Raw genomic sequence first — 26,935 nt, 5'->3', positions numbered from 1 at the left:
TGCTGCTTCCCCGCGAGGGTCCCGCACAATGCGGGAACCAGAGACCTCCCACCTTGTCTGGGGTGGGGAGCCGGGGAGAGAGAAGCTCAGGTGCCGTTTTGGATCCTGAATAACTGCAGTAGTCTTGTGTGACCTGGATTTGAAAATTCATAGCAATCTTATTCAGTGAATCTTACCCAATTTAGAATATCTATCCAGCAACCGATCTTTTGAAACTTAAATCACCTTTCAGCTTTTCCTCTTGCTCAAGTTTACAAGAATTTCTTGCATCCCGTCCTGTCTGACGCACGCTCCTCGCCGTCAGTTTGTGACACTCTGAGTGTCATCTCAGCCATTCATGTGCCATTTCTCTCAGGTTTTCTGAACGGACCTTGCAGTCCTGAACAGGTGCACACTCTGAACAGATTGTATCATGCAGTCAGACTGAATCAGTCTTGCTCGGTCTTAAACCTGCGCCTAACAGATCGCTGTTCTGTTTTTAACACTGTAGGCCTGACTTTGTGCAATGCAAGTAGCTCAACATTCTGTGAAACTCAAGGAGAACCAGCCTTGTAGGGACAGCTGATCTTTATGGATTCTGTGGCCGTTTCTCACTCTCCTTGATACAGTTGAATCTCGGCAGGTGCAAACTCCCAAATGAGCGTTTATTTGGGAGACTGGGCAAAGCATTCACTTTATGGTACATGTTAATACTACGTATTTACCTGTCGACTCTTGATAGCAACATAAGCAACTTTTGGTTTTCAGTTAGAACATTCACGCAATCCAAATTTAAAGGTGTTTTGTATCCTACATATAAACTAGTGCTGTGCTTGTTGCTCTTGTAGCTTGAGACCTTTCCTTTCTGTGTCCAAGCCACCAGCAGCGTGTTTGGGATAATGCAGGGGGACTGGAGCTGGGGGGACAGGAGCTGCAGGGACTGGAGCTGGCATCAGTTAGTTGGAGGTAAAATTACAAATTAAATGCAGCTATCACATTTCTAATTGCCAATCCCAGTGTTAAGGCTTAAACTTAAGATTCAGTACCTGGTGGAGAATACATGCCACAGGATAAAGAAAACAGGTGACACTGGCCTTTCCTGTCACTTGGGGCCACCTTTAACTTGCTGTCTTGTTGGTTCTGTGATTACCAGCTTCCACTCACTACTTGACATGCTTGGACCTGCCTGTCCGTCTGTCCATGTTCCGTTTTCCTTTCCTGTTCTCTCCTGTCCTCACGGTGCTGAGTGACCAGGTGGAGGGGCTAGCAGGGTCTGTCCTGCCCATGGGCACAGTCACTGCAGCCGGTACAAAACCTCATGTCAAAAGAAACTGAATATAAAAACTGGGGGTTACAAAGCAGTTTTAAACATGGAGCAGAAAATACTATAAGAAGATGCGATACTATTTAGGTGCTTCTTTTCAAGTTGCATTTGATTTGAAAAATGATATTGTTTCACTTTTTTGTTCTAAGTGCAAAGTCTGAATTAAAGTACAGGGAAGTAATACTTACATAAAACGTTTTAATTGGTGTCTGTTGGCTTAATGTAGGAGGTTTCTTGGGAGTTCTTTGAAATGAATATTCCAACTGAACTTGGCAGCACCACTTTTAAGATCCTTTCTCTTTTGGAATGTTGTGGAGCTTTGTATCTTCTGGTGTAGACCAGTTTTCCCAAAGCAATTACTGACATTAACTAATGATCTTTAGCATCTAAGAAAATCCCATCTCTTTACCTGGGTAGTGTCACAGCTTGCCTAACCGGGAGCCATTTCCAGCCTCTCTTTTCACTTAGGATTTTACTCTCTGATATTTGTGGTCGTCTCCAGGGCAAACTCAGCACAAGCGGCCCTGTGGAGGAATTTGGCAGTTAGTCCTCAGTAAGACATAAGCATTGTGGGTAAAGAGCAAATATAATCAATATTTTAAGTAGGCTGATAAAGATTGCTTTGGGATTCAACGTGTCATCTGCTGTAGGAAGTTTATGGTTCTATCTGGTGATTCCCACGCGTTCAGTTAAATGACAATTCAATGATGTCCTGTCAATGGAGATCGATCCCCGTTGTATATCTGTGTGATTCCCTGTGAACATTCTGGGCTGTGAAGTTGTGCTGAGCGCTTTGCTGGCTTTACTAACCAGGAATTGACGTGCCTGTATGCAAACTTGGGTTTCCCCAGCACAGCACCGTGTTTCCCTGGCACAATGCTGCGTTTCCCCCACCGCGGGGCTGCTGCTCCTGCTGCCCAGGCAGCGTCTCCCCCACAGCTCTGCACACCCCTCCCCTGGCATCCCCCTGGGCCGCCCCTTGTCCTTCCTCATGCCCGGCACCCCGGGTTTCTTCATCTCTCCTTGTCCCGAGTCGAGTGTTCCTTCCTTTGCTCTGTGCATCCCAAGCGCGACCGGTTACGGGGTTAGTGTTGCATTGGGAATGTAAAGTACATCACTACACCTCATGTGGGTTTGAACGGAGATGGAATCTTGCATGGAAATCTTGTATTACCCACAAGCTTTTTGTATCAAGTTTGAGATTAAAGTAAATAATTAATTTCCGTTCATGATGCTGATGAGAAAAGTATAACTAAAATAAGAATGTTATGATGATGAAAGAGAAAAAGTGACCTGGATACAAAGAACAAGATAAGAAACTGTTAACATGCAATACATCATAACTGGTAACACGTGAAGACAATGTGCTGAACGCTGGACTTATGCAGTTCTATCTGCTCCCTCACACACCAAGGGCCAGAGAAGCAGTTCCCCTGCGGTTCCCCTGGCGGGTGCGGGCGCAGCACCTGTTCCCCATGCCCGCTGCAAGGTTTGGTTCCAGACTGTCCTTCCTCTGTTTACTTTTTATTCCTCCAGAACTTGATTTTTTTCCAACACAGCTGTTTCTGTTTTCAGTTCTGTGCTCCAGCCGTCTGCACCGTTAGGATTGGGTTGTTAGCACCTTGTTTTGCTCATTGATGTCCTTGTCACTGGGGGAGGGAGGATGGGGACCAGGAGAGCTGTTGCAAGTCTTGTATGAAACATACGGCTGTGTTACCTTCTAGCCAAGGATTCGCTTTCTGTGGCTCATGGAAGTTCACTATGTCTTATCTGTATTCTAAGCAATTAATTCTTTGGTTTTATATATTAAAAAAAAAAAAAAAAAGAACAAAACAACAAGTCTTATGTGTGTGTGTCCACTGCAGATTTATTTTAAATGGAATATGTAAGTACCATGTATTATGGTATTTTTAAATAATCTATTGCCTATTCCAGGGGAGGGGGAGATGACATATTTAGTCTTAGATTTGCACTGCTGGATTTTTTTAAGTGTAACCTTGACTGGTTATCTTATTGATTTATTCTGTAAAATTAGTCTTATGAATTAAAGTTTGATAATTAAGTATTTCTGCATTTGAGTGTTTCATCATTCTGTACGTACGAATCTACTTCCCACCGCATGAACAACTGTTAGCAAACGGTTTGTAGTTTGTTTCTTGGCAGGAAGATTGATGCAGGAGGAATCCATGGGAACCCACGCTCATCACAGCTGCTGCCATCCGTGCCTTCCTCCCCGGGCGAGGGGTTGGCTCTCCTACTGCCCTATGTCACTTCATAAAAAAGGCTGTGAATGACAGGACAATTTTTTAGTTCCTGCTCCAAACCCAGGGCTTAATCTTGTTCATGATTGTAGGTGTCCTTGTGCTGAGCATGTTCACTGTAATTTGTACGTGGAGGCAGCTCGGTGCTGGAACAGCCCACAGGAACAGGTGCTCAGCGGACTCAGCTTTTTAATGCCGGACAGATGCTGCTCGTGTTTGTTTCCGGCTTTAGAGAGTTTCCTTGGGTGTCATTAAAAAAAAAAAAAAGGGCTATAATAGTTCAATAGTGTTATCACTGAAATAAAGTTAAGAAAATGTGATCTCTAGTCCACCTAACGTGCACAAATGGGCAAGTTCTTGTGCAGTTTAATGTCCAGGTGTGCCCGACCTGCAGGGGCACCGGCATAATTCATGAGTGGGGGAGCTAGATCCTTTCACCCCCGGTCTGTCTTGTTGGGAATTGCTCCTGTGTGAGCAGCTCTGCCCTGCGCCTCCCCGGGGCGAATCTGGAGGTGAGCGACGGGCTCGGTGTGTCCGGGGCCGCGGAGGGGCCGGCGGGACCCGGCCGGTGCTGCTCCTGCAGCCGGTGCCGCTGACCTGGGGGGCCGTTCCGCTCCGCCCGCGTTACCAGCGAGAGGGATTTTCCGCAGGTCGGTGTTAAAGCCGCTGCGCTGGGGCCGGTGCCCGCGGGAGTCGGGGAATGCGAAACGCGAGGGACCGGGACACCGAGGGGGCGGCGGGGGGGCCGGGGCCGGGCCGGGGGGGCAGGAAGCCGCATCCTGGACCCGCCCCGGCCCCGCTGACTCACGGCGATAATCGCGGCCCGGCCCCAGCGCCGCGGCCCCGGCATGTCCGGGACATGGGCGGCCCCGCCGCGCCGCTGTGCCCGGGGCTGCTCCGGGGGCTCCCGCTGTTGCTGCTCCCGCTGCTGCTGCTCCCGCTCCCGCTGCAGGTACGGCCGCGCACAGCCCGGGGGGACGGGGGGCGGCGGGCGCATCCCCAGCCCGTGAGTGCGAGTCCAGGGGAGTGCCCGGCGGTGCCGGCCCGGGAGCGCTGGAGCCCGGCGCCGGCAGCGGGGGGTGGCCGGGGTCGGTGTCCAGCGGCGGGGGCTGTGCGGGGGGTGGGGGCCGGTCCTGGGGCCGCACGTTTCAGTGTCGGCAGGTGCGGGATGGCAGCCGGCGCCTCTCGCCCCGGCGGAGGGGTCGCACCAGCGCCGAGGGCGGGGGCTGTTCCCTCCGCCCAGGAAAGCGTCCCCAGCCCGGCCGGGCTGAGAGCAGCGATCCCTTCCCAGGTTCTGCCCGATGGGGTCGGGGGCAGCTGCCGGTGCCGTTCCGAGCAGAGAGCACCGTGCGGGCTTTGGGCAGAGCTCAGCAGCGCTGCTCCGGGCGCTGCCGCGGGGTTTCTACCTGTCCCCCTCTGTCACCGGGGGGCCCAACGTGCCCCGAGCCCGTGGCGGAGCTCCGGCCACTGTGTGGGAGGCTTGGGGAACCCGGGGCCTGTGGACACCCCTGGGGAGCAGCAACTGTGCTCCTGGGCTGGGAGCACAGGGGAGGGTAGCAGCTACCAGGCACCCAATGCTCCCATTTCTGCCCTTGGTGTGCGGGGAGCAGGCTGGGCAGCCAGGCCTTTGTTCAAGTGCCCTGTCACCAACAAAACAGTAGTTGCAGAAGAGATGGAAGAAACTGCAAAGCATCGGGGGGGAGGGAAAAGCAGGACCGCTGTGACTCTGACAGCTGGAGGGCTCAGTGGTCTCAGTTCTGTTTCTGTGCAGGTGGCCACACCACAAGAGCTCTGTGTCTGCTGGCCGGGCTCATTGCAGCAGCAGCAAGCCAGCCTGCGTGGCCACGCACTGCTGGGGAGCGGTGACTGGTGACGGGAGCAGCCGCCCCCACCGCCTGCTCTACCGCGTCCTCTGGACAAAGCCAGAGCAGGAAAACTTGCTCTGACCTCATATAAAAATTAAGCAAGAAGGGCAAACAAAAGAATAGGGTTTGAAGCAGTGGGGTGGGTGTGAGGTGTGTTGGAAGGGAGCTGGTGCATGCTCCTGGCAGGAGGTACAGCTGGAAAACAGGAGACCTGGCACCCATCGGGGCTGCTGCTGGGCTGTGGGAGCTGGAGGGATTCCAGTGACTCGAGGGAGAACATGTTCCCTGGCCGCACTGCACCATGGCTGGTCTGTCACCGCATCGGGTTCTGCTCTGCAGACAGGCCCGTGTTCGGATGTGGGCACGGTCTGGGCACAGCAGCGAGCCCGGCATTGTGCTGCCTCTCCAGCACTGGGATGGCCCAGCCAGCCCTACCTGGCCTCCCGCTCTGGGTCCCCGTGCTGTTTGCTGGTCCCTGTTTGCTGATGGGGTGAGGCTGGTGTGTGTGCTGCTGGCTGAGCTGGTGCTCACTGTGCAGACACTGCACACGGAAGCAGCAGCTTCTCTTCCCAGCATCAGCTTGCAATTACTCCCTCAATGTCAGGGCAGCCGAAATCCATAGCTTTGAAGGCCAGGGTGACCATTAATTGCATTTCTGGCATGAAAAGTCACCCAACTCGTTTGTTTCTGGAAGGAGCTGGTAGCTGGGCTGTTTGTGTCACATTTAGAAAGGCACCTGGGAGCTGTGGCTGGGAACAGTGTTGGGACTGCGCTGGTGGCACAGGACCGGTGCTGCAGGAGCTGGGACCATGGGAAAAAGCAAATGTAACACATTGGTGCAAGGAAATGAATTACTCTCCCTCCCAGTTGTGCCTCACTGGGGACCAGAAGGGACTTTTGGGCTCTGCCCCATGGTGTACGCAGTATGAGAGGCTGTTCGGTGTGGGGGCTGTGGAGTACATCAGACAGCCCTGGGGGCTCATCCACCAGCCTGGCCTTTCTCTCTAAGGATGGTGTTTCTGTCCGCAGTGCCTCAAAGCTGGTGCTGTGACCGTCCCAGAAACCCTGCTCTTCGTATCCACTCTGGATGGACACCTGCACGCAGTGAGCAAGAGCACAGGGGACATCAAGTGGACCCTGAAGGATGGTGAGTTGTGCCCTGGGGCTGTTGGCTCGCAGCTTGGCCCCCAGACTTGGGGATGCAACCCCAGCTGGGCTCCTACTGGTCCCGCTCTGGGCCAGTGGGGCCTCCAGGCCCAGGGACACTGTGGAGCAGCTGGGGGGGCCAGACCTCACTGCCGGCAGTGCCTGATCTGGGTCCGAAATGCAAACATGCTGCAGGCTGGCAGCGCTGGGTAAACACTGCCACGCTGTCCCGCTCACGGGGAGTGGCTGCTGACGTCTACCTTTCGTTCTCTGTTTCAGATCCCATTCTGCAGGTGCCGGTTTATGTGGCAGAGTGAGTGTCCCCTTCGGTGGAGTGCCTTTGCCAGGCCGGCAGTTGTGTCTGCGCAGGAGGCTCTTGGCGATGCCGACTGCCCTGACAAACCAGCAGATTCACAGCAGAGGGGGAGACATGAACCCCCAGCCCAAGCCGTGGTTTTGCCTTAAACCTGCCATTTGTGCTGGCACTTCCTGCATGAGGATGAGGAATAGCTGCTCCATGCTGCTGAACTGCAGCCTTTCTGCAGGCAGATGGGAAGCTCTCAGCACCAGCACACACAGAAGAATAGGGAAAACAGAGGAAATCTCCCTGGAAGCGCAGGGGAAGGCAGGAGAGCAGAGCTCCCGGGGGTGGAAGGGCACCGGCCAGCACGGCCGCGGGGCGAGGGCGGCAGATGGAGTTACAGTGTTGACCTGGGGGGATCTTCTCCTCCCAAATCCGGGGCTGTAGGTTTCCAGGAGACATTAAGCCCGGTGGTGAATCACCCTGGAGCAAACTGCTGAAGGGGTTTCTGCAGTGCAGCTCCTCTGCAGCCCTTGGCATGTGCCCGGGGCAGCTCACGTTTCAACCTCCTCTCTCCTTTCCAGGCCAGCGTTCCTGCCAGACCCCAATGACGGCAGCCTCTATATCCTGGGAGGAAAGAACAAAGAAGGCTTGATGGTCAGTGGGGCTGTGAGCATCCCCCTGCACCCCAGGGCTCACTGGGCTGGGAATGGGGCGAGCCCGGGGCCTTCGGTTGCTCCAGCTTGTCTGCAGCCCTGGGAAGGTGTCAGCCGAGCGGTGTGGAGCAAACCCAGCCCGACCCTTTCCTTCCCAGCCCGTCCTGCAGCGGGGCTGAGCGAGGAGGAGGAGGGGGTGTCCCGGGGCTGTCCTGCCCCACACCCACGCTGCCGTCTGTGTTGCAGAAGCTCCCGTTCACCATCCCGGAGCTGGTGCAGTCCTCGCCGTGCCGCAGCTCGGACGGTGTGCTCTACACCGGTATGCTGAGCCCAGGGCAGGGGAGAGGCTGAGCGGGGATGGGGATGTGGGGTGGGACGGGAGGAAGCCTGGTGGGTGGCTCTCAGGGACAGAGCTGCAGAGACTGATGGAAAAATGTATTTTTGTTCTCAGGGAAGAAGCAGGATACCTGGTTCATCGTGGACCCCAGGTCAGGAGAGAAGCAGACCACTCTCTCGACAGAGGCCTGGGATGGTCTGTGCCCGTCAAGCCCCCTCCTCTACATCGGCCGTACCCGTAAGCCAGTCCCGCTCCCTGTTGGTCCCTCCAGTCCCAGGAACGGGGCGCTGGGCGATGACCCCGTGCCCTGCTCCTGGCCCCAGAGTATGTCATCACCATGTATGACACCAAGTCACGGGAGCTGCGCTGGAATGCCACCTTCTCCGACTACTCAGCGCCATTCTGCGAGGAGTCCTACCCCTACAGTGAGTGCCTGCGGGAGCCACCGGCTGCATGGGGACCCTGCAGTGACACTGCCATAGCTGGCAGCTCCAGCTGTGCTGATTGCTGGGGAAAGCGGCTGCTGCGCCGGCTGCAGCTCATGGAAGCAGAGCAGCCGGGAACAGCCCCTGGCCAGTGGCAGCGCTGGGGGGGATGAATCCCCATGGCCAGCATGGCTGCATCGCCCCGTCCCTCTGGTTCTGCCTAGAAATGGCTCACTTTGCCTCGAGCGGGGACGGGCTGGTGGTGACACTGGACAAGGAGAGCGGGGAGGTGCTGTGGGCACAGAACTACGGCTCACCCGTGGTCGGCATCTACGTGTGGCACCAGGACAGCCTGCGCCGCGTCCCCCACCTCAACCTGGCCATGGAGACCCTGCGCTACCTGACCTTCCACTCGCAGGACATCCCCCTCCTCCGCTGGAGCTACCAGGCTGTGAGGGACTTCACCGCCACCAAGACTCAGCTGCTGTATGTGGCTCCGGTGCTGCGGCAGCCAGTGGCAGCTGCATTGTTTGTGCTTGGCCGCTCTGAGCCGTGGCTCAGAGTTGGAAGGCTCATGCGTGTCCCTGCCTTGCAGGCCAGCTCTCTACGTGGGGAAGGACGCAGCTGGCTTCTATGCCTTGACCTCCCTGGTCCATGGCAGCGTGGCTCTGGTGGTGAGTGTCCCCACTGTCCCTGTACATGCTGCGCCGCGGCGGGCGCATGTCCTGTCTGCACGGTGCTCCAGGAGCTGCCGGACCCCAGCCACAGGGCATCACGCTGGCCAAGATCGACGGCCCCACCACGGATGATGTAACCATGAGAGAGTCGGGGGAGTGCGAGATCACGCCCAGCACCGACGTCAAGTACCCACAGGGCAGCATCACCTCGCCCCACAACCAGTGGCTGCTGATAGGTGTGGAACCTGGGGACATGGGCGTCCCCTGTGCCCTCATGGTCAGGGTGGCCGGTGGGGGCAGGTCCAGCTGCTGGGGTGTTTCAGGGGCAGCCCCAGCTGCTGGGGTGTTTTGGGGGGCAGCCCAATCTGCTCTGAACAGTTGGGTGAGTGGGGCTGAGTCTATGGCTCGCCCTCGGGGGCTGCAGTGACTCCGGGCTGGTTGCAGCTCACCCTTGTCCCCCCCAGGAGGGACATTTCAAAGCCCAGCACACAGTTCCTTGTGCGGCTGGCTGTGCCATTGTGCACTGAGCCCTGCATGCAGCTGCTGGGTTAATTAACCTGCCCTGTGATTGCTGCACAGGTGTGATGGCTGTTGGCATGTTTAGAAATCAGGGTGGTGTCTCGGGGCCATGGTGGGGGTGCAGAGGAGCAGGGTCAGACCCTGCCACATGCTGAGGGCAGGGGACGGAGCTGGCAGGTTGTCACTGTGGTGGTTCCTGTGCCTCCAGTCAGAAGTGACACCCCCTGTCCAGGCGCACCCTGCCTGGCACATGCACAGTAGCACTGTGGGGACAAGGGACTGGTGTTGTGACCAGAGCACCACTGATGGTCATGTCTGTTCTCCACCACAGGACACCACGAGCTGCCTCCTGTGGTCCACACGACGATGCTGCGAGCCTTCCCCGAGAACCTGAGGAAAACAACAGAAACCATAATTCCTCGGGGTCCTCCTGCCAGGACTGCATTTGATGATGTGGGTGTTGGAGTGCTGGAGCTCCCGGTCCCTGCTCTGTGCTGGGGACCTCGGGCAGCACTGGGTTCCTGCAGGGGCTGGGCAGTGGGTCCCCAGCGTGGGGTGGCATGAGGAGGAGGGTCCTGCCCACAGGGCTGGAGTGGGGGCTTCCAGCAGTCTGTCCCTCTGGTGTCACCAGCCACGGGCATGTGTTGCAGTTCCTGGCCCCAAGCAGCCCGGAGGAGCTGGCTGTGCGCAGGGAGGTGCAGCCCCCACCGGAGCCCATGCCAGGGGAGCAGCTGGAGGTGTACCCTGAACCCGGCACCGCGGACCTGCTGCTGGCCGCTGTGGGCACGGCCCTGCTAGGGGGAACAGTCCTGGCCCTGCTGCTCAGGGTGAGTGCTGGCTGCTGCCCGCGCAGAAACCCGCTGCCCAAGGGCCGGGACCCCTTTGTTTTTGGCCTTGCAGTGCACATGGTGCCGGAACTGCACCGAGCTGCACAGCTCCCATGTGTCCCGTACCCCGCCATGGGATGGAGCCAAGGGCTGCACAGCTCACTGCCAGATGCAGGGACAGATGTGCAAACACATGTTGTTCCCAGCCCCATGCTGCCCCAGCCTCCCCGGGCACAGGGGCTGAGCACACCATGGGTTCTGTTGCAGAAGCTGCAGCAGCAGCAGGTGGTGCAGCAGCGGCAGCTGGAGAAGCAGCTCCAGCTCCTGCAGCAGCAGCAGCAGATGCTGCTCCCGGGCCGGGGCCCTGGGGAGGCGGTTCCCACGGAGCCCGGGGAGCCACGGCTGAGCCAGGGCAGCGTGGTGCAGCCCTCGCAGAGCTCCGGCCCCTTGGCCCACCCGGAGGACCTGGCTAACGGAATGGTCAGCACAGATCCCACTGTGCCGGCAGCTGCTGAAGGTGTGTGCAGGTGGGAACGGGTGAGGTGTGCGGATCTCTGTCTGCAGATGTTGTCACCCAGAGCAGGAACAGATGCTCCACAGATGAGGCTGCAGCCCAGCTGGGGTGGGGGGAGGTGCAGGAGCTGCCCTTGGATAACTGTGGGCACAAAAGTGATTGCAAGAGTAACAGCACCAAAAGAAGGACTGGGTGGTTAAAGAACAGGGTGTCCTTCGTACAGGACTAAGGCTCACAGGCTTCCTCTTCCTCTGCAGATGCAGAACCAGACATGATTGTAGTTGGAAAAATTTCTTTTAATCCCAAGGATGTGCTGGGCCATGGAGCTGGAGGAACCTTTGTCTTCAGGTGGGTGCTGTGGCTGTGACAAGTCTGGGTGTCACTCCCAGGTGACCCGTGCTGGGCAAGGCTGTGCATGGACACTGTCATCGACCCTTGTGCAGGGGACAGTTCGATGGCCGGAACGTGGCCGTGAAGCGCCTCCTGCCCGAGTGTTTCCATCTCGTGGACCGTGAGGTGCGGCTGCTGCGGGAATCGGACGAGCATCCCCATGTTGTCCGCTACTTCTGCACCGAGAGGGACAAGCAGTTCCACTACATTGCCATCGAGCTCTGCTCTGCCACACTGCAGGAGGTGAGCCTGGTCCTGGGGCTGCTGCTGGGGCTGGTGACTGATCTGGGTTGTCCCCATCCCCGTGTTTGCAGGTTGGTCCCCTGGGTTCTGCCTGTGCTGTTGGGAGCAGTGTGCTGTGCGTGCCTGGGGCAGGGCTGGCAGCCAGCGACTCCCACGTTTGAGCCTCTTTGGGCTCAGTCGAGCCCCTGCCCTTGTTCTCCAGCTGATTTCCCTTCTCAGGACGGAGCAGGCAGCTCCAAGCCTCAGTGATGGCAGGGGCAGTTGTTCCGCGTTCCCTTCTGGGCACCTTCAGCCCAGCGAGAAGTCTCCTGTTAAGCCTTTGCTTTCCACTCCAGTAAACCAGGGGCACATCAGTTCATCTCTGTTTACCTCTATGTGGTTCCAGTACGTGGAAAGCCCCGGCTTCGATTGTCGCGGCCTGGACCCGGTGTCTGTGCTGCATCAGACCATGGCCGGGCTGGCCCATCTCCACTCGCTCAGCATCGGTGAGAGGGCAGGAGGGCAATACACGGGCAGGAAAGTCATATGTCTTGTCCTGGTCCCATCCTCAGCTGAGGCTGCGGGGTTCGGGCAGCATCCCTCGGGTTGGGGCAGAGCCCTGTGCTGGTGGCAGTGCCAGCCCTGCTGCCGTGGTGGCAGGTGACACTGTGCTCTCTCTCCCAGTGCATCGGGACTTGAAGCCCTGTAACATCCTCATCTCTGTCCCAAATCGCCACGGCCAGATCCGAGCCGTCATCTCCGACTTTGGTCTCTGCAAGAAGCTTCAAGGGGGACGACAGAGCTTCAGCCTCCGCTCCGGCATCCCGGGCACCGAGGGCTGGATTGCGCCCGAGCTGCTGCAGGAGGCCCCGAAGGAGAACCCGGTCAGTGAGCTGCAGATGCCGCCCCCCCACCTAATGTGGTCTTCAGACCTTCGTGTTCAATAAAATAATGGAAAACTGGGGGAGGTGAAACCTTCCTCGCCCTTTGCTGTGAGGGCCCATTTCCCTCTCTGTTTTGCAGACCTGCGCTGTGGACATCTTCTCCGCCGGCTGCGTCTTCTACTACGTGCTGTCTGGGGGGCAGCACGCGTTTGGGGACAGCCTGCGGCGCCAGGCCAACATCTTGTCGGGCTGGTACCAGCTGAGCTGCCTGCAGGAGGAGACTCATGGTGAGACCCATCCCCACGGGGAGCCCTGAGCCGTGGGGCACAGCTCCCAGCCCTTCTCGCGGGGTTATTTCTCCAGCGTGTTTTTTCACCCGCCAGACAAGGTCATTGCACGGGAGCTGATTGCGGCGATGCTCAGCCCTGAGCCCCAGCGCCGGCCCACAGCCCCCGCCGTCCTTGTGCATCCCTTTTTCTGGAGTCAGGAGAAGCAGCTGCAGTTCTTTCAGGTGAGCATGCGCTCAACGTAGGTGTGAGCTGAAAAACAGGTGCTGGGAACTGCTGCGTTTTGGTCGATGTGCTCATTCTGAGCTACTTCTGGGTGGGAGGGAGGGTCCCTGGGTTGGGGCCAGGGCCAAACCCTCTGTGCCCGCCTTGGTCCTGGCTCTGTTGCCCAGTGCTGGGCGGCAGCGCCGTGACCCCCATCCTCTCTTTGGCCACACAGGACGTCAGCGACCGCATCGAGAAGGAACCGGCTGCAGGCCCCATCGTGTCGGCGCTGGAGGCGGGGGGGCGGGCGGTGGTGAGGACCAACTGGAGGATGCACATCTCCCTCCCGCTGCAGACAGGTGAGCCCGGGCCTGTTACTGGGCAGGACGCATCTGCTCGTGCCCAGGGGCCAAAAAATCAGGGTGGGTGAACGTGCCAGCCTTTCCCTAGGAGGGCAGAGCCCTGGTTTGCCGCAGGCTGCCACACTCGCTGTGCTCTGCCGGGGTGGGGGCAGCACTGGCAGCCCCATGCGCCTTGCTCTGGCCACGTCCCCCATTGCTCAGCATCTATCCCACTCTACCCAGACCTGAGGAAGTTCCGCACCTACAAGGGGGGCTCTGTACGCGACCTCCTGCGGGCCATGAGGAACAAGGTACGTGCTCCCCGGCCCCTCGTGCCCCTGCCGCCAGCCCCCTGCTCACCTCGCGCTCTCTCCTGCAGAAGCATCACTACCACGAGCTGCCGGCCGATGTCCAGGCGGCCCTGGGCTCCATCCCCGATGGCTTCGTGCGGTACTTCACCTCCCGCTTCCCACGGCTGCTGCTGCACACGCACGGGGCCATGAGGGGCTGTGCCCGTGAGCGGCTCTTCCAGCCCTACTATGGCCAGGACCCAGGCAGTGGCGACGAGTGAGGGGACAGATGGCAGGATGGCACCCAGCTGCTGCACCCTGCCCACACCCACCGCACTGTCCCAGAGCAGCTGGGAGCATCCCCAGGGCCCTCGGTTGTCCTCCCCCTTCCCTCGAGTGGAGTAACATGGTTGTAACGTGGGCTACAACAGCACAGGCCAGAAGCAGCGAGTGGAGGATGGTACCAGCTGCTGACCCAGAGGGACTTTCTGCTCACCCATTTTTGCAAATGCTCACAGCCGGACTCAGCAGCATTTGTGTCAGAGAGCAAGAAAAATCTCTGTGGTGGACGTTGTGCTTTGAGAAGAAAGAAATATAATGTGTGTTGTGTCAGGGATGCACCAGCAGAGTGACACAGCCGGGCTGGTGCTGGTCCCTGCGGTGTGGTCCCTAGGGACTTGGCAGCTTCGTCCTGTGCCACATGCCTGGGAAGGTGGTTCTTTGGACAAGACATGGCTGTGACACAGCCTGACACTGGATCTGATCCCTCAGCCCAGGGCTGAGGCACAGTGGGTTGGGCTTTTAGCAGCTGCCCAGGCTTGGACCCACTGTTTGCATCAGTGCTGCTGCATGAGCAGTGCCACCAGCCCTGGGGGAGGCATGGGGCCTCCAGCACAATCCCCGCAATGAACAGTTTCATCCTACCTGGGCTGAGAAAAAGGTGTTCTTCCTTTCAGGCACCAGCAGCCCAGTGTTGTGCCAGAGGCCCCCCTGTCAGCCCCATGCCCAGGAGCCCTGAGGAGGTTGTAGAGCAGAGGTGCTGGGCAGGAGCAGTTCCCTGGGGCTCCCACTTCTCTGAGCACAGCCTGTGCCTGCAGCTCCCGCAGCCTCTGCTTGCCCCAAGGCTGCTGTGAGTTCTGACAGCCTTGGTTCCAGGAGGTCCTGAATGTCACAGGAGACACACAGGGGCAGCTGGAGCCCTGGGCAAGGGTTCCTTTCAAACAGCAATAATTGTATAGAGTCTGATTCTTCTATGTGCTGGGGCATGGGGTTTTGTTACATGGGTAACAAGGGGGGGTGTATTTCATTTATTTTCAGAATAATGTATGGCCTAGAGCATTTTGTACAAAATGTTATAAAAAAATAACAAAACTAAACTAAAAAACATGTCCTGTTTAAAAATAAACTGGCCTGAGACCAGCAGAAGGTGCTGGCAATCAGCAATGGGGGGAGAAAAGCCAGCAAAGCCAACTGGGCTCCTGACAAAGCCTCCTACAGTAGATGAGTTTTGCTATTTCTATAGTCACATTTTTGAGCATCTTTCATGTAGCAAAGAAAGGGGAAGGGCTGAGCTCAGTAAGGGCCATCGAGACAGTGGCCCCTTTGAGTGGCAGCTGAGGCAAAGTGCTGCTCTTGCCATCACAGCAGGGTAAAGACAAGCACAAGAGGCTGGAATGCTGCAGGAAAACAGTCTTTAATCAAGTTATATAACATACAAAAGTTTAGGTTTCTTGTAGATTAATTTCAGTATTAAAAGGCTGACTGCTCAGTCTCACCCTGGGCATATTAAATATCTTACTGGAATTTCTAAAAGAGACAACAAAAGCTTAGAGCATCAGCACAGACATGTACAAATAACTTACATGATAGTTGCACTCTCCCCATGCTTTGTTATCTCAAGGCCCAGGAGCTTCACACAGGAGGGCTGTTTTCCAAGCCAGGTTTTGGGAAATTAGAAAAAAAGACTAGGTATGCAATTAAAAAATAGGCTATTAGGAACAAGGAGCAAGAAACCTCTTTGGATACCAGTCAGAATGAACAACACCATCCCCACCATTGGGGGCTTCCTTGTGGCAACCAGAGTGTACCCGGAGTGGGAGCCCAGCTGTGTGACGGGAGGTGACCGTGCGAGCAGCGACGCTGCCAGACCTCCCCCTCCACAGCTGGAACAGTTTGGCACAGATGTGGAGTCCGTCAAGAACAAAGTCTAAGCGGAGGGTTTCACACGGGCTGAGCCGGACTTAGAACTGAGGAGCTTCTCCACCATGGTGCGAGCATAGCGGAGCCGGCTGGCCAGCTCCTTGCAGCACCCGTGTTCCTCGATGAGGCTCAGCTTGTACGTGCGGAAGTCCCGGTTCTCATCAATGTATGAGACAGCAGCCATGAGAGGGCAGAGGATGACCTTGGTGTGGTCCTGCAGGGAGAGAGGACACAGTCACTCTGAGCGCCCTGCTCCTCAGGGACTGCATTTTCTCAGGATAAACCATCCCAGCAGCGTGCTGAGCGAGCACCCCGCTGCAGCAAAGGGAGGTGGATCAACCTGCCCAACCAGCTCAAGATGACAGCACCTGCACAGCATCTCCCTCCTGCTAACAGGGACAGCCCCTTCACGAGGAGCATCCAGGTGGCTTAAGTGCCAGCAAGGTGTGCGAGGGGTCTCCCAGTGCTGGGTTCACCGGGCAGTTTTGGCTCAGGTAGTCCCCTCCTGCTGTCCCTCGCACAGCAGGAATCCCGCAGCCACTGGAGCTGTGGCCCTGGAGAACAGAGCAGCAGGCTCACCTGGAAGAAGTTGATCTGCACAGTGCCATTGCTGAGGTGCAGGACGATGGCGCTGCGGGTCCGGAACCATGTGCACAGGTAGGGCAGACGCGCCAGCTCATCTCCTTCCCGCGGCGTGATGTTGGCACCTGCCTTCAGCAAATGCTCGCTCATGTAGTTCCGGAAGTATTTCAGTAGTGTTACCTGTGGAGGGGAGAGACTGTGAGCAGGGCAACCCAGGGAGGGCAGGGCTGCAGCCAGCCCAGAGCCTCCTTACAGCTTCCAGAGCTCGAGGGGTCACTGCAAAACTTGTGCAAATTTTCACACTCAAAGTTAATTTGGTCTGTGATACTTGAGACACGCTTCACTGAAAAAGCTTGTGAGCACTTGATTCTGAGAAGATGCTAATAAATGAGCTTCAGATAGCAACTAGAAACAGTCAGAGCTGCCAGTGTCTGCCCTCAGGGCCAGAGGCAGCTGGCAGAGCGGCAGTGACCCCCAGTCACAGGTGTTTCTCCCCAGAACCCACGCTGCTGGCAAACCCCAACACACTGGCAGCAGCCTCACTGGAGTGCCCCCCAGGCAAGCGCTCCTGGCCCCAGGACCAACCTTCTTGTTCAAGGCCGAGGGGTAGGAGCGCACAGTGAAGTAGGACTCGGTGCTGTTCTGCTCGATGTACTGCAGGTTGTCCCCATCGTTGTACATAATGAGACGAGTGGAATCGTTGAAGAGAACGCCAACGCTGTTGTCACACAGCTGGTAACCTGGTTCACAAGGGAGTCTGTTAGGCCTCCAAATACACAGGACCACCAGTTGTGTGAAGTACAACTGCAGAAGGTTGTGTCATCTGCAGGTTCCCCAACAGTCACCCCCCACATGTCCCTGCCAGGTCTCGAGAGTCTCCTCTCTGGGGGGGTCTGTGTGACACTTTTTCTCCTTTGGGTTTGTCACCCTCCCTTGTTGCATCTCCTGCTGCAGCAGCAGCTTTAAGGGTCGTGGTGGGTACAGGTGCTTGCTGCAGGGCAAGGGCAGCAGGAGCCGTTTTGCACCTTAAAGCAGCCAGGGGTGATGTTTGGTAACATCCACTGGGTACTGTTCTGGTGGTGGTCTTGCCCACACACACTGGAATATGCAATTAAAGAACCAGACCTATGCAACACCCAAATCCAAGCCTCCCCCACCCTCTTCAGAAACTCTAAGAGGCTGCAGGATTGGCCCCATGTGATTTACCTAGACCATATTTATCTGAGTAGTCCACCCATTTGCTAACCCAGAAGATGGGAATGCATGCCGGGTCTTCAGCTTCTTCTGCAAAAGGAAAGGAGTTGGTTAGAAGACATTTCACAGCATCTTGTGCACCCCAGCAAGCAAGCAAGGCCAAAAGAAAGGTAAGTAGCTACTCCATTGCTTCTCAGCCTTCCAGCCTCTCACTTCAGACAACAATGCTGGAGTGACAGAGAAGCAAGTTACGCAGCAGGACGTGCCTGCAGGGCTGTCCCCAGCCTCACCTTGTCTCACTGCTACTCTCTCGGAGGGCTTGGCCGAGGTGACAACCGTCAGCTGCTGCAGCATGTCAGCCAAGTGACAGTCCACGGCATCCCCCAGCTCCCGCAGCCCGGCTACATCTTCCTTCTCCGGAAGGTTCTCCAGCGCAGGGCTGTCCGGTCCTGGGTCAGGAAAGAGAAGAGTGTGGTGGGATGCCCAGGGAGCAGGTGTCTAAAGGCACCAGATTCACATTCTACCCTAGCTATTAGAAACATGTTACATACCATATAGCTAAAGCTAGTGCTGGTGCTTCCTCCCTGCTTCGATTCTGGGCAGAGAGCAAGGAAAGCCTTCTCACTCACAAAATGCTCCAGGTTTCCCTAAGAACTGTGAGGGGAGGAAGCACCACGCTCCCCATGGCTGGTTGTGGACCCTGCTGGAGGCCAGGGAGGATCCGACCCACCGAGCCTCACCCAGACACCCGCTCGTACCTTTGTTGAGAGCAGTCAGCGGCTTTCGCCCGTTCTGTTCCAGTCCACTGGGAGCAATTGAAAATCTCGGTGCGATGGTGAGGCAGCTGGTGGGCAAGCGGCTGGGGATGTATCCCGACGTGAAGAATTCGTCATTCAGCAACTCGCTGATGGTCGGGCGCGTGGCAGGGTCAGACCTCAGCATCTTCTGGATGAGGTTAGCAGCTACAGGGTTGATGTGCTAAAGAGGAGACATCAAAGTTTAGAGATGGGTCAGGAGACAATGCACACTGGTTTTGTTAAAAAACAAGTTTCTCTTTTAGTGAGTTTTCCTGTCAGCTAAAGTCTTCTTACTAACTGCACTTTTCTGAAAGTTAGATACATGTTTTAGTAGATATAGCAATGGAATGCAAGGTCTCTGAACTGATAAGGATGGATGAACACCCCACAAGAGGTGCAAGAAGTAGTGAACTGAAACTGACCAACTAAGTATTCCACCCCATTCATGTGATACTTCATATAAAAGTGGGAGATCACGAGGATCTCGTCCCTTTTTCCTTATGGCAAACATTAGGAAAGGACCTCGTGAGTTGTCCCTGCAAACTGAGGCCCAGTGACAGACTGAATCCAGTTCTGGTTGGCTGCATAGTCCAGTTCAGTACTTCGGGTGCCAGCCCTACATCTTTTGGAGCAGTTGCTGGGACTTTCAAGATTGGTTTTGTATATTCTGTATTATTTTATCTATTTTTATTAGTAGTATTAGTAAAACATATTTAGTTTTTCCAACTCTCCTCTCTGAGTCCTTCTTTCCCTCCCAATCATCTGTCCTTAGTGGAAAAAGGGGAGAGGAAGGGGCTAGGGAGGGAGAGGGCATTAACAATACATCTGCCACAGTTTATTGTCACCCTGCAATCAAACCTTGACAAGTGGCAAATATGTTGGAGATACAATGCGGGAGAAGTTCTGCTTGGAGCAGAGCTCTTGTGCTGCGCCAGGCAAGCAGGACACAAGCTTGGGGAAAGCAAAAGGGCCAGCACCAACAGCAACTTCCAGGCAACAAGCAAAGCCTAAAGCTGGCTGACTTTAGCAAGACTGACTCAACTGCATTGGGATGAGCTGAGCACCTGGCCCAGACCTCATGGACTTGAGTGTGTCCACTTAACCCCACGGGCCAACTGTCCAGCTGAAAATTTTGCTGTATTACAGGGAAAGGGACCTGCTGGCTCCCCAGGAGGAAGCTGGTCTTGCAGGTTCGCTCCACCATCAACTGAAACATCCCCTTCATGGCACTGCAGTAGGAGAAGTTTCGGCATTATGCGAGAGCCAAGTGAGTCCCAGGAAGAGGATGGTGCAGCTGAAGGCTGACAAAGAACTGCTGTTGTGTAAACAGGTCCACCCATGGGAAGCTCCATACCTTGGGAATAGTATACTCGTTCTTCTTGATTCGGATATACGTATCTTTTAGACAAGAAGTTTCAAAAGGCGGTTTCCCCACCAGCAGAGTGTACCTGCGTGTTAACAGACACAAGGGTATCAGTTTTGCAAAAGAGACTCAGACTTGTGTGCAGACGTAACCCCATCGTAAGCACCCCCTGGGACTTTCCTGGCTGAGGGAACGCACTAGGCATCAGACACGCAGCAGCGCAGACAGCTACGTATGCTGGGTCTGGTCCCTGCCCTGGAAATGAAGCTGGGATCCAGTGCTCTGGGGGAAAGGTGCAGCTGGGGAGTGTGGGCTGTGCAGAAGCGTCCAGAGAAGCCATGCTGCATGGCAGGTCAGCCTGCACACAGCACAGGGGGGATCATGTGCTGGGGGTTCACCCAGGGCAGGAGCTCTGGGGTGGAACACCCAAAGCTTCAGCTCACACTGAAACCCAGAGGGGCTGATGAGATGGGGACCACCTGTCCCCAAGGCCATACAAGAGGCATTTTGACTCACATAATACAGCCGATGGACCAGATGTCCACCTCGAAGCTGTGCCCCTTCTTGCCCAGCACCTCCGGGGCAATGTAGTTGGGAGTCCCACACAGGGTTTTCTTCCGCTCGCCATCATATTCCACTTTGGTGGCCAGGCCAAAGTCACCTGGGAGAGATGGGGAGATGGGGCATGACTGGAGGTGCCCTGGAGGGCTGGGGTCCCCAGCACAGGGGGCTGGCAGGGTGTGGGGCCACTGGCACCTACCGATCTTCACCTCCATGTCATCGCTGAGGAAGAGGTTGCCCAGCTTGAGGTCACGGTGGATGACACGGTTGTTGTGCAGGTACTGGCAGCCCAGGATGGTCTGGCGCAGGTAGTACCGCACCTCGGGCTCACTCAGCGCCTTCCGCCGCTTGTGCAGCTCCAGCAGTGACTGTGAGGGATCACAGAATCATTTTGGTTGGAAGAGACCCTCGATCATGGAACCCAACCGTTACCCCACCCCTGGCACTACCCCATGTCCCTGAGAACCTCATCTCCCATCTGCCCAACCCCTCCAGGGATGGTGACTCCACCACTGCCCTGGGCAGCTGGTTCCAGCGCTGGACGATCAGCAACGTGTGACACCAACACCCCCCAGCCCGGCGGGTTCCCCCGGCTCCTCACCCTGCGGCGGCAGAGCTCCAGCACCACGTAGACAAAGTCGCTGTCCTCGAAGAAGCCATGGAAGCCGACAACGTGGCGGTGGGACAGGCTGCGGTGGATAGCGATCTCCATGGACATCTTCTCCTTCTGGTGCGGCTTCACCAGCAGCGACTTGGGCACCACCTTCCCCGCGAACACCTCGCGGCCCTCGGCCTCCGCCAGCTCGTAGCACCGGGCGAAGCCGCCCTTGCCCAGGAACCGCCCGCGCACGAAGTTGCGCCGGGTCCGCGGGTCCGTCAGCACCTTCGGCACCTCCTTCCCGCCCGCCGCCGCCGCCGCGCTGCCCGCCCGGACCGGCTCCACCGCGGCCACCGGCCGTGCCACGGCCACCGGCCGCACTGCCTTCCCGCCCGCCGCGCTCATGCTGCGCCGGGCTGCTGCGGTGCTGGGGAGCGGGGCTGCGCCGGGCCGAGGCTGGGGAGGCCGATCCAGCAGGAGGAGCGGGCAGCGCAGGCAGGATGCGGCAAGAGGCGCTGGCAGGCGCTGCCCGATTCAAACGCGGCTCCGGAACGTTACGCGCCCGCGACCGCTCCCCATTGGCCGAGAGGATTTAAAATCCACGCCGCCCGCCGCGGGGCACCATGGGAGCGCCCCGCCCACCTGCCGCGCTTAAAGGGACAGAGACGCGCGCCGCGGCGACTGGGGAGGGACACGCCCCCTCCCCGCGACATGTGGGCGGGAACCGGGCAGCGCGTGCTCCGGCGGCCGTTGGCTGCGGCCACGCGGGAGCGACCGCGGGACCGAGAGGGCGTCCGGGGCTTCCGGGGCCGCTTCCCCAGGCGCAGCTCCCGCGGCACGAGCAGCCAGCAGCCCCGCACCCCCCGCCGCTCCGGCTGCCCGTTCTCCCGCCCACGGGGTGTCCGGGGGCTCCCAGCGCACGGCACGCGGCGTTTGTGACGGGCTTTCTCCGGGAGCGAAGCTGCCGCAGACGGTTTGTGTCCCGCGGCGGTTTGTGACACCTCCAGCCGCTGCTCCTGTGCGGACCCCGTTCTGTTCTGTTTCGCTGATGTTACCCCGCGCAATCCCACCCGCTCCCCGGTGACGCTGTCCCAGCTGTGCGCAGCTGTCCCCGACCCCACTCAGGGCTTTTTCCCCTCTTCCCACAGACACACTGCCCCACTCAGAGCCGTCGGGAGTGACACAGCCGGGATGAACGAAGTGACACAGCAACTGGGTGTTTGAAGTGATCTGTGTTTGTACCAGACTCCTGGCAGAGGGGTCTCCCTGCTCCCCGGGCACCCCCAGCTCCTCTCGCTGTTGGGACGTCATGGTCATTGCAGTGTGCTACGCCCGCGGTGCCACCAGAACCGTGTCACTGCCGGGTGTCACAGCATGCTGCAGCCAACACACTGTGTCACTGCCAGGTGCCACAGCACGCTGCAGCCCAACACGCCGTCCTTCCAGGGCTGGCAGAGGCGCAGAGGTGAGCCCAGGTCACAGGGACGCTTCCGCAGGCAAGAGGATAAAGTTGTCAAATCTAAGGAGTGTTAACAGTGCTGAGCATTTGAGATCTTCAGTGGCGACTTGGTTTTAGACCCTGGCAGAGGCCACCTTAACAGAGACAATAAGAGTTTTAATTAAGGCAGAAAGATAAACTCAGCCTGCTAAAAGGAAAAACAGACCAAAAACCACAAAACTGTGCAGCCATATGTCCCTCCATGCACCACACCCACACTGCTCCAGCGATCGTGGGGCGGCATCACTCAGGTTTTCCAGCTCCCACTCACAAACTCTCCCTGCTCACCTGGCAGCCACCGGTCCCAGCCCTCTGGGGCGCACAGCTCCATGCTGCCCAACTGTGGCCACCAAGCCAGTGACCCTGGTAAAACTACGTGGTGTTGAAACTGTGCCGTGACACCATGGCGACACAGCACACACAGCCGCTCTTCACCAAACACAGCCAGCTGGCAGGGCAATGTCGTGCTCCCAAGCGGCAGCACAAACACCGAAACATCGGACCTGCAGGAAATCTTGCAGGAATCCCCAACCTTGGGGATTGTGACAGGGAAGGACTCTTACAGCCCCTCACGGCAACTGGCTCATGCAAGAGCTGGTCAGATTCTGGTCAGCAGGACTAAGTGTTTTGGGAAGGTGGAATCAATGAGGAGGCAGCCTGTGGTACAAACACAAGGAACATTCAACACTTTTTCACGTAGGTAGAAAAAGTGGCGAGCCTGGGCCTTTCACAGGGACAGCCCCGATCCCACGGAGACGGCAGCAGGAACACAGCTCCATCTGCGTCTCCACCACTCCCGCTCCAGGAACGCAGCTGCCGCTCAGCTGGCACTTCTAGCCTGTACCGGACGAGGTTCTCACTTCAGCACAAAGAACAGAAGCAAAGATGTTCTGTGTCAGAGCCACTACCAAACAACACCCCTGGAATCACTTGTGGGAAAGTAATCAGCCCAGAGGCAGAAAGAAGCAGCTGTTTCACACTGTACTTCACTTTTTTAATGCACTGACACACAACAAGGGGCTGCAGCTCAGGCACGGCAGGAACCTTGCTCTACTCTCAAGTTTGATTTGAAGAGTCACAACCGTGAGTCACTTGAACAACTGAAGAGGCTTTAATTTATGTACAGTAAAAATACAAACAAACCAGTTGGGGGTTTTACATTTGATTATCAGCAGCTACTACACGCTTTAGTACTCATACAGCTGTTTGCTATGTAAGGTGTGTCAGTATTACACAGAGCAGCCGAAGGCCCCAGCACTGCTAATCTCGCAGCCGTGCACCTACTACATCACTAAATACACGTCCTAGCCCCCAGCTGCTACACTACGACATGCAGGAACCCCAGTTTTAAGAGCTGGAGAAGGACAATGCTCAGTTTTAATATTGCACAGCTGGAGCAGGCAGATCCACCTGCAGCCAGCTGTCTGTATGGAGTCAGGTACACAAGAGTGTCGGCCGTCTCCAAGGTTCAGAGCTGCTCCCAGCAAGAATTATTCCTGCTCTATTACACACCCAAAATGAAATGTTCACTCTTTCCAAGAAGTGTGAACCTCCTTCTTAAGTTTTACAATGCAGTCAAGCAACAAAGAGCTTTCTGCAAATATACATACTGGGTAATAAGTGGGGACAAATGCAGCATTCTCTGACCCATCTCTGGTTTCTGCTTTTAATTACTCCCTTTCTGCTGCAGTGAATTCTGTGAGTGACATGCAATCCTGTTCCCAAAGCCCTTTGGCTTTTTAAGGTCTGCGATATTCAGGAGGGAGCACGCGCACCAGCCACGAGCCTCACCCTGCGTGACAGGCGAGAGCGCAGGACTGATGTCTGTGTCGGAGCTGTAGCTCAGCAGTGTCCTGCTGGGCCAGGCACAGAGCGGCGTGTCAGCCAGGAGCCCCAGAGCCAGGCCCAGGATCATCAACAATACCCTGTCCTGACTGGGGAGAATCTCGGGCTGCAGGGAAGAAAGCAAGAGGCCATCACCTCAACACAGGCTGCAGAGCAGCAAGTGTTTGTCCAGAGGGAAGCAGTGGGTATAATGAACCCTAGTGAGTAACTGCCCATAACAAACACACACCACACAGCACTTTGTTCTGGGATGGAGATTGCTTCTAGTGAACGGAAACCCACCTGCTTTGGGTTAGGGACAGAACTGACATGAAAGACAGGTGGAGGCTGCAGAGCATGCACTGTCAACTCTGCCTTGTTCCCCAGCTGCAACGAGGAGACGTGCCCTAAAGGGAGTTCTATCAGCTCTCCTAGCGCCAGAACATTTAATGGCACAACTCAGACAACATGGAGTGAATTACATTCAAATGAGCACACAAAGTTTAAATGACGTGACACAGCAGCTTTGATGAGGGATGGCTTGGCCAAGTGTTAGTGTGGAGAACGTGGGCAGAGTGCCCAGAGCAGCACAGAGCCGAACCCTGCGCCGCTGAACGTCCCTCTCCCTGCCCAGTGCATCCTGCTGCCTTCACCGCTCCAAAACATGGGAAACGGGCTACTAGACCTGAGTGAGTGGCAGGAACTTCTGGTAATAGCTCTTTGTAACATCGATCATGAGCTCCTGGGTGCATTCTGGGAGTTCCCCAGAGAAGAGTCCTGGAAGAAAAGAGTATAACCATCAATGCTCTGGCAGGGAAAAACAGAAATAAGCTTGTATTCAACATTCAAAGCAGTGACTTGGATTAAATTGTCAGTAAATACTAACAGGACAGCAAAGGGCTCTTCTCATGCAGAGCAATACAGCAGAATCGCTCCCATAAAACACTAAATGCCAAGAGGCAACTTTGCTATAGCAATCTCATTTTAAAATAAGAATATCAATGTTATTCACAATTCTGTGCAAGGGAACTAAGCGGGAGCGTACCTGGGCAGCCCGAGAAGACTGTGAAAGGTGGGACGACTGTTTCGGGAGGTAGCACGGTGTTGTCTAAGATTTTGCAGCAGTCTTTCAAAACGCATCTACGACCCTAAAACAGAGATTACATAAATTTTATACTGATAATACTGTATGCTTTTGGTTACTGCTGATAAGTTACCTAAATTTCAACAAGTTTAACTGCTCAAAACACATTCTGTGCAAGGAATCACGGGAATAAATCTTTACCCTGACTGAATGCTCTTCCCAACAGAATTCACTTTCTTTTTTGCACACACACACAGGCAGCTGCATATTAACACAACAAAGTGCAAACTGGAACCTCAAAACTGAGTCACAGAGTAACCCAGCATGGCCTTCTCTAACTCAGCAGACAGCAACCTTGACTATTCTCTACTATTTGTGCAGAAACACAGTTCCACTAGCAACAGGTGGAAAGGTTGTGGTTCCCGGACAGTCGCCACCGGCCACGAGATTGTTGGGAGTCGCTATCCACAAACCAGCAAAACTAAAAGCAGCACTTTCTGTGCAGAGGGAAAAGGGGGAGAAAGAACAGCAGGGATGAGTGTGCTTGCTCCAGCAAGTCAGTGCGGATACCTTTCCAGTGTTGTTACAAAGCCTCTAGAGTTTCCAAAAGTTTAAAGAAAAGAGTGAGAACCGACACTTACAATGACACAGTTCTTGCCTATGTGGACGTAGGAACCGATCTGGGCTGCGTTGACAACACAGTCCTCCTCTATGAAGACGTGATCGCCAATGTGAAGAGGGAAAAAAGCCACCCTGTGATGGGAGAGGGATTCGTTCCAGTGTACAATGCACAGACTGATCTGTGGCACCGTCACAGCCCAGATCGCACTGCGGAGTCTCCCACCCCCAGCTGTGGTACCAGGGGCAAAGCTGACACTAAAGAAAATTAAACAGCAACTGAGGAAGATTAAACAGCCTCTGGGCTTTCTACAGAAAATTAAACAGTCACGGGGTTTTTCTCATCTCCCGCTACAGGGTGGCCCAAGTGAGCAACAGGAAGATGCTGTGAACAAACAAAGAACAAGCGAAACATGTTCTTCACTTGGCTGTTCTAATATATCCCCCCAGCCTCTCCACGTTGTGTCTGACAGGAACTCTGACCCTCAAGGAAAAGCCAAAAATTTGAGGGAAAGGCAGGTTTAGAGGGTCATATTTCAGCAAACTGTTGTTCAAGGAGCACAGCCCTGTGCATACAGACCCCAGCCAAGCCGATACACTCTTCAGGTATATGGATTTTAATGTCAAAGGACCTCTCACCCTTTACTGAACTTCTTGAAGGGTGGCCTAATGACGCTGCGGCTTTTCACCACGCAGTGCCGTCCCACCCGCACGTTTGCCAGGTCACCGCGGATGATGCAGTCGTTCATAACTATTGTCTGGAGAGGAAAACAAAGAGAAATAAACGAGCTCCGGTCTCTCCCCGTGTTACCAGTTGTCATGCAGACCCCTGCAGGCCTCGGGCTGCTCCAGCAGGACGCTGCGGGGCGGCCCCGGGCCGTGCAGCCGCTCCCGCCGCCTACCTTGCCGTTGAGGACGATGTTCTGGCTGCCGCACAGCACGGACTGCCGGCTCACCTTGTTGCCGGACGCCTGCGGGGAGAGAGAAGGACCGGGTCACTGCGGCCGCCTGCCCGGCCCCGCCGCCGCCCCTCAGCCGCCCCCCGTGCCGCCGGTCCCCCCCGCACCGTCTCGATGTACTCGGACTTGTTGTACAGCATCTCGCTCAGCTCCATGGCGCCGCCACTTCCGCACAGCCACGCCTGGCTTCCGACACGTCACTTCCTCCC

At 56.3% G+C, this 26,935-nt stretch overlaps 3 protein-coding genes across 5 annotated transcripts; 1 reads left to right on the top strand and 2 right to left on the bottom strand.

The window, feature by feature from the left end:
* Positions 1-4,387: 4,387 nt before the first annotated feature.
* Positions 4,388-14,990, top strand: ERN2 (endoplasmic reticulum to nucleus signaling 2). 3 transcript variants are annotated; one of them, XM_082064986.1, is made up of 22 exons: positions 4,388-4,516; positions 6,459-6,576; positions 6,855-6,888; positions 7,461-7,533; positions 7,779-7,851; positions 7,984-8,106; positions 8,222-8,294; positions 8,519-8,780; positions 8,890-8,968; positions 9,040-9,207; positions 9,822-9,943; positions 10,141-10,317; positions 10,585-10,834; positions 11,089-11,179; positions 11,275-11,464; positions 11,850-11,949; positions 12,128-12,327; positions 12,467-12,614; positions 12,711-12,838; positions 13,054-13,177; positions 13,403-13,470; positions 13,539-14,990. In XM_082064986.1, the coding sequence occupies exons 1-22, from the start codon at positions 4,424-4,426 to the stop codon at positions 13,728-13,730; spliced, it is 2,886 nt and encodes a 961-aa protein (XP_081921112.1). In that variant the 5' UTR covers positions 4,388-4,423; the 3' UTR covers positions 13,731-14,990. The 3 variants fall into 3 exon arrangements, with proteins under 3 accessions (XP_081921112.1, XP_081921113.1, XP_081921111.1); XM_082064987.1 differs by having other exon boundaries at positions 8,193-8,294; positions 9,057-9,207; positions 10,141-10,227; positions 10,621-10,834; XM_082064985.1 differs by having other exon boundaries at positions 8,193-8,294; positions 9,057-9,207.
* Positions 14,991-15,123: 133 nt separating this feature from the next.
* PLK1 (polo like kinase 1) lies at positions 15,124-21,312 on the bottom strand. Its single transcript, XM_082064988.1, has 10 exons — positions 20,747-21,312; positions 20,345-20,513; positions 20,101-20,245; positions 19,576-19,669; positions 18,183-18,402; positions 17,715-17,873; positions 17,437-17,514; positions 16,816-16,970; positions 16,228-16,410; positions 15,124-15,862 (listed from the first exon to the last, which is right to left on the bottom strand). The coding sequence occupies exons 1-10, from the start codon at positions 21,146-21,148 to the stop codon at positions 15,656-15,658; spliced, it is 1,812 nt and encodes a 603-aa protein (XP_081921114.1). The 5' UTR covers positions 21,149-21,312; the 3' UTR covers positions 15,124-15,655.
* A 651-nt stretch (positions 21,313-21,963) lies between these two features.
* On the bottom strand, positions 21,964-26,907 carry DCTN5 (dynactin subunit 5). Its single transcript, XM_082064386.1, has 7 exons — positions 26,834-26,907; positions 26,670-26,738; positions 26,407-26,525; positions 25,791-25,902; positions 25,111-25,213; positions 24,751-24,842; positions 21,964-22,336 (listed from the first exon to the last, which is right to left on the bottom strand). Exons 1-7 carry the CDS (start codon positions 26,879-26,881, stop codon positions 22,316-22,318), a joined length of 564 nt encoding a protein of 187 aa, XP_081920512.1. The 5' UTR covers positions 26,882-26,907; the 3' UTR covers positions 21,964-22,315.
* Between the last annotated feature and the right edge of the window lie 28 nt (positions 26,908-26,935).

The sequence above is a fragment of the Streptopelia decaocto genome (genome assembly GCF_964273445.1).
Source record: "Streptopelia decaocto genome assembly, chromosome: 13".
Classification (NCBI taxonomy): domain Eukaryota; kingdom Metazoa; phylum Chordata; class Aves; order Columbiformes; family Columbidae; genus Streptopelia; species Streptopelia decaocto.
Note: the sequence above shows the minus strand (reverse complement) of the source record. Positions and strands in the feature narration are given on the sequence as shown.

What these genes read in the sequence shown, in the direction of transcription:
- PLK1 (XM_082064988.1), bottom strand. Translation starts at nt 21,148, where the DNA reads ATGAGCGCGGCGGGCGGGAAGGCAGTGCGGCCGGTGGCCGTGGCACGG. An exon ending in GAGAGTAGCAGTGAGACAAG is followed by an intron (nt 17,515 to 17,714) that starts GTGAGGCTGGGG and finishes TTCCTTTTGCAG; the next exon opens with AAGAAGCTGAAGACCCGGCA. An exon ending in CTCAGATAAATATGGTCTAG is followed by an intron (nt 16,971 to 17,436) that starts GTAAATCACATG and finishes CTTGTGAACCAG; the next exon opens with GTTACCAGCTGTGTGACAAC.
- DCTN5 (XM_082064386.1), bottom strand. Translation starts at nt 26,881, where the DNA reads ATGGAGCTGAGCGAGATGCTGTACAACAAGTCCGAGTACATCGAGACG. An exon ending in TAGGCAAGAACTGTGTCATT is followed by an intron (nt 25,214 to 25,790) that starts GTAAGTGTCGGT and finishes TCTCTGTTTTAG; the next exon opens with GGTCGTAGATGCGTTTTGAA. An exon ending in AGTCTTCTCGGGCTGCCCAG is followed by an intron (nt 24,843 to 25,110) that starts GTACGCTCCCGC and finishes CTTTTCTTCCAG; the next exon opens with GACTCTTCTCTGGGGAACTC.
- ERN2 (XM_082064985.1), top strand. Translation starts at nt 4,424, where the DNA reads ATGGGCGGCCCCGCCGCGCCGCTGTGCCCGGGGCTGCTCCGGGGGCTC. An exon ending in TGCTCCCGCTCCCGCTGCAG is followed by an intron (nt 4,517 to 6,458) that starts GTACGGCCGCGC and finishes TTCTGTCCGCAG; the next exon opens with TGCCTCAAAGCTGGTGCTGT. An exon ending in GCTCTGCCACACTGCAGGAG is followed by an intron (nt 11,465 to 11,849) that starts GTGAGCCTGGTC and finishes ATGTGGTTCCAG; the next exon opens with TACGTGGAAAGCCCCGGCTT.